The sequence below is a fragment of the Nelumbo nucifera genome, chromosome 7 (genome assembly GCF_055504915.1).
Source record: "Nelumbo nucifera cultivar China Antique chromosome 7, China Antique-T2T, whole genome shotgun sequence".
NCBI lineage: Eukaryota > Viridiplantae > Streptophyta > Magnoliopsida > Proteales > Nelumbonaceae > Nelumbo > Nelumbo nucifera.
In genome coordinates, this window is record NC_142655.1 from 21,349,300 (window position 1) to 21,354,218 (window position 4,919).

The 4,919-nt window shown below is 36.3% G+C and overlaps 1 protein-coding gene across 1 annotated transcript; it reads left to right on the plus strand.

Annotated features, from left to right (window-relative positions):
- The first annotated feature begins 263 nt into the window (after positions 1–263).
- Positions 264–4,191, plus strand: LOC104593720 (acetylajmalan esterase-like). The gene is made up of 5 exons (XM_010253681.3): positions 264–589; positions 668–880; positions 2,408–2,556; positions 2,655–2,928; positions 3,841–4,191. Exons 1-5 carry the CDS (start codon positions 337–339, stop codon positions 4,053–4,055), a joined length of 1,104 nt encoding a protein of 367 aa, XP_010251983.1. The 5' UTR covers positions 264–336; the 3' UTR covers positions 4,056–4,191.
- The last annotated feature ends 728 nt before the right edge of the window (positions 4,192–4,919 follow it).

The following is a 4,919-nucleotide window of genomic DNA, read 5'->3' on the forward strand; positions in this document are numbered from 1 at the left end:
ATAAATAATTGAGTTCATATCAGAATTCAAATTAGGATAAATGGATGTTATTTACAGCACTAATTAGTCAATATTAATTGCCCAGAAGCAAAATGACGGATTGGAAGATTGGATTTGGGTCAACACTAGGAATTGCCAAACCAGTACGTTTGGTGGCTTAGCAAATGACTCATGAATGTCCCAGGCACAAAAAGTTGGGAAGCTAACCAGAATTCATAAATGCCAAACAAAACTTTCTCCTCCATCCATTGACTCCATCTCCCCAAATCTTCCTGCCTCATCCTATATATTATTCTCTTATCAGTAGCAACATTATCATACATGAAGTGATCAACTATGGCATCTCTTCTGTCCTTGATTCTTATCATTTATAGCTTCTTCCTTTCATCTTTCACCTCAGCTTCCCAACATAAAATATGTCCATTTGATGCAGTCTACCAATTTGGAGACTCGTTATCAGATACCGGCAACTCTATAAGAAGCTCCTTTGGTGTCAATTCATCAGCATCTCGTCTGCCCTACGGCGAGACATATTTCCGTAGACCTACAGGCCGGTGGTCTGATGGACTTCTCGCTATCGATTACATCAGTAAGTTGATTGGATCATAGCTTTCTTCAATTCATCTATCCTAACCATTTTTCTTGTCCATTAACTTCTTCTTCATAGATTTGGCTCTTGGTCTTCCACTTCTTAATCCTTATCTGGAGAGGAATGCAAGCTTCAGTCATGGAGTCAACTTCGCAGTAGCTGGAAGTACTGCACTCAACAATACATTCTTCATGAAGAGGAATCTTTTCGTGTCCCCAGGCAACATTCCCCTGAGCGTCCAGCTCAACTGGTTCAAGACCCATCTCAAATCTACCTGCAGAACGCTTTCAGGTCCGATATATCCTCTTTGATTCATTTTGGGCTTTCTGCATCTGTCTCCTTTGATCTGGGAAATTTTGTCTAGTCTTCTCACTGGTACATATGTGCAAGAGACGAGCACCACATATTGTCCAGTTGTGTTGAGCTATGGATAGTAGTAGCATTAATGTCATATATAGGTCAATGGTGTAAAATCTATTCATACCAGTCAGTCTGAAGCGTCAGTTTTGTTAGCTTTATATCTAGAAGGTATTTAACACCAATTGAATAGTCGAGAAAGAAGGTCTGTTTAGTTTGAGAGAATAGGGATCTGGAACCGGCCCATTCGATTCCAATTACAATCATTTGGTTGGCCAGAATTGGAATTCAATTCTTATTCCTAGTAGAATGGCATTTCCCTACTTGAATAGTCATAGACCATTCCAATTCCAAGGGATTCTGATTCTAATTATTCCAACGCAATTCAAATGAATATCAAATATTCTATTACCAAAAATTGATTTGTTTATCAATATAAGATATTTGTCTCGATTTTAGTGCATGTCATAAAAGTTAAATTTGATTGTGAATGTTGATATTTGTCTCGATTTTAGTGCATGTCATAAAAGTTAAATTTGATTCTGAATGTTGAACTTATACTTTACCCCTATATTTTCTCACATGCCCTTTCACTACTTTGATTAAAGGTGTAAATCGGGTTGTATTGGGTATGGGGTTTTAGGTCCATGGGCTGGCACGACACAATATGACTGTGTATGCTATGTCGCCTGCAGCACGGCCCGGTCCGGCCTGCGACACGGCCATATATAATGTAATTAATATATATAATATAATTAATATATACAATTTCATTTTATTATTGCATATATGAATAATTGTATACATCAAAATTCATATAAAATGAAATTTTAAGACTTTTTTTTGTCCATTTTGATTAATTTACTTTAATTTTTTTATTATATTTTTCTTTTAAAAAATTATACCTCTCATGGCTTGGCCCAGTCCATGACCCAACCTAGTTTGAGGCTCGGCACACAGACCAGTCCAGCCCACAACACAGCACGGCATGGCACATGCCTGCATGGGATCAGATAGTTGGATGTGCCGGGCCGATCCTCTGAAGTATGCCAGGGGAGGGAAGCACAGCCTGGCTTGGCCCATGGGCCGGCACGGCATGGGCTGCTCACGGAACATGCCATGCCAACCCTACATGGCCCAATTTACACGTCTAACTTTGATTAATGTCAAAGGCATCTGGTTAAGGTTTTATGTATGGAATCTCTTATATAAAATATTATACTTCTATATCTCAGTTAGAAGCTTAGAACTTTTGGTTCCAAAGTTTTATTAACATGGATTAAGATTTGTGTTTCCAAATTTTTGGCAAATTGCATTTCTTTCCCTAATAACTATCCTTGCATCAGGTTCAGGCAATGTGCTCTCAATTTGTCCTAATTAATTTCTTGGTCACTTGTATCTTTGCCCTGTGACACTGTGATTGCTTAGATTCTTCTCTCTTATGTCTACTTTTCATGTAAGGTTATTGCTCCAAAAGACTTACAAGAGCTCTAGTGTTCATGGGGGAGATTGGAACCAACGACTACTTTTACTCCTTCGGAGGCAAGCCCATTGAGGAAACCCGGACTTACGTGCCTTACGTTGTTAGAGCCATAAAAGAAGGTGTTAGAGTAAGAGTCTGATCTTCCTTTCTTTTTCTGTTCATTTTCAATCCTTCTCTGGTTTTGAATTTTGATATCTTTGACCATTTCTTAAGTAATTCATACAGGAAGTAGTTCGAGCTGGTGCTGTTAATGTAATAGTTCCTGGAATTCCTCCCATTGGATGTGTACCAACCTCCCTTACTTTCTTTCAAAGCAACGATACGAGGTCATATGATGACATGGGATGCCTGAAGGATCTAAATGAGTTTGCAATGTATCATAACACCCATCTCCACCTTGCACTAAAAGATCTGAGACGAGAGTATCCTCAAGCTGCAATATTATATGCAGACTTCTACGCAGTTTCCCTATCAATCATCCGCCGAGCAATGGCTCTCGGTTAGTCATCTTCACATTTCTTACATCCAATTCCATGGTTAAAAAGAAGGGTCATTTACTATAACCAAGGTTCAAATTTTTTATACGGTACGCCTTGCATCAGGTATATTGTATCGTATCTTTGGGGCCCGATATACTTGTTTATAGGAAGTGTTTTGGAATCCTTCTTTTTTTAAATAAAAAAGTGTATAAAAATCATCTCCAGAAAACAAATTTTGAAAAATAAGATTAAAAAATATAAAATCGCATAATTTTTAATACCAATAGGCCTCTGTCATACACAGGGGTATACCAATACTTTGAACCTTGACTATCATATCTCCTATATATAGTTTTAGGAATTTATTAAAATCTATCCTATATAGTTTGTGTTTTATTAAAACACCCTCTATAGTTTACAACCCATTTACTTAATAGGCTGTCTGTTTGAAGTGGAAAATGACAGTTTTAACAGTAACTAATATCTGTTTAAATAAATTTAATAAAGTGAAAAGGAAAATGAAAATATCATTCCTGCCCGGGGAAAAATGCAATCAACCACTCTGTTCGATTAGTTTTGTGGTCTATTCGAAGAAGGAAGATATGTTGTTATAGATGAAAAGCTCGAACACCATTCTTTTCTCTTCATTCTATGAAACCAAACATTGTTTCTTTCTAAAAGCTCGATACAAAATGCACGGATACGTTTAAGAATAAACAACCATGGTCCTCATTTTTCACTCAATGTAGCTGGTCACATGACCAGTTCACGAAGGCAAATATAAACCCTATAGGGTGTTTTGGTAAAACACAAATTATAAGTTTTAATCAATCCAAAAAAGTATGAGGGTGTTTTAGTAAATGGCCCAAAAAAAAAGTATTAGTGATGCATGAACAGTACTCAAATAGTTCCTTTGATTTTATTGTGTTTAGGATTCAAGAAGGACGTGTTATTAAAAGCTTGTTGTGGTGTTGGAGGGGACTATAATTTCAGTCTGGACAGGCCGTGTGGATCTCCGGGTGTTCCTGTTTGTTCCAAACCTGCTCAGTACCTTAGTTGGGATGGTACTCATCTCACTCAGGAGGCTAATAAGAAGTTGGCAGACTGGATGATTGACAATGTTCTCACAAAGATCCCATGTAAATGATAAGTAATTTTCATATATAAGTGAAACTCTAGGAGTTAATTTCCACTTAATTAGCTGCTGTAATTACACTTGCTGGATGTATGATACTAGTAATTATGTAATGGAAAGAAGCTGCTTTTATTTTATTTATATATAATCTGAGCTGATGGGAATAATTTAATTTCATTTTTTTTATGGAGGAAACACCGGCATAGCAGAAATTAATAGTTGAAAAGACCCCAAGAATGCTTGTGAGGTATTTGGAAAATTTTGATATAAGTTTCTGACTAGAAAGTAAGAATAAAAAAGTTAAAGCATGAGAAACTGTTCAATTGAAACTCCACACCTAAACACAAGCAAGGTTAATGTTGATGGCTTGGTTAATGATAGAAAGAAATTCTGCAATTAGATGTATTGCAAGAAACAGTCCAGGCCAAATTATTGTTGGAAGAGTGACATGACAAAAGAGAAAAAAAAAAAAAGGTTAGCTATTTGAGTTAAGTAGGGCTTTTGTCCTTGATTAAAAACCTACCATCTTCCAAATTTATGGGTGAATGTAGTCAATCCAAACTGTCCATCCCACAGCAATGATTTCAACCTGCCGTTGATTTGGATGGTCGAATCGTTCGTTTGAATCTTAAAATAATGCATCTATTGTAGTAATTTCAACCCTGTCGTTTATTTAACATTTTTTATAAATAAAAAATTAAATTTTAAAAAAATATAAATTAAATATAAAATAATGTATCTATTACGAAGGTTCAAAATATCAATACGTCCGATACACCGGTAGGGGTGTATCAGACGATATCGATACTGTATTTTTATTTTTTTTTATTTTTTTCAAAACCAATTCAGGGGGGCAATTGGAGGCCCCTCCACCCC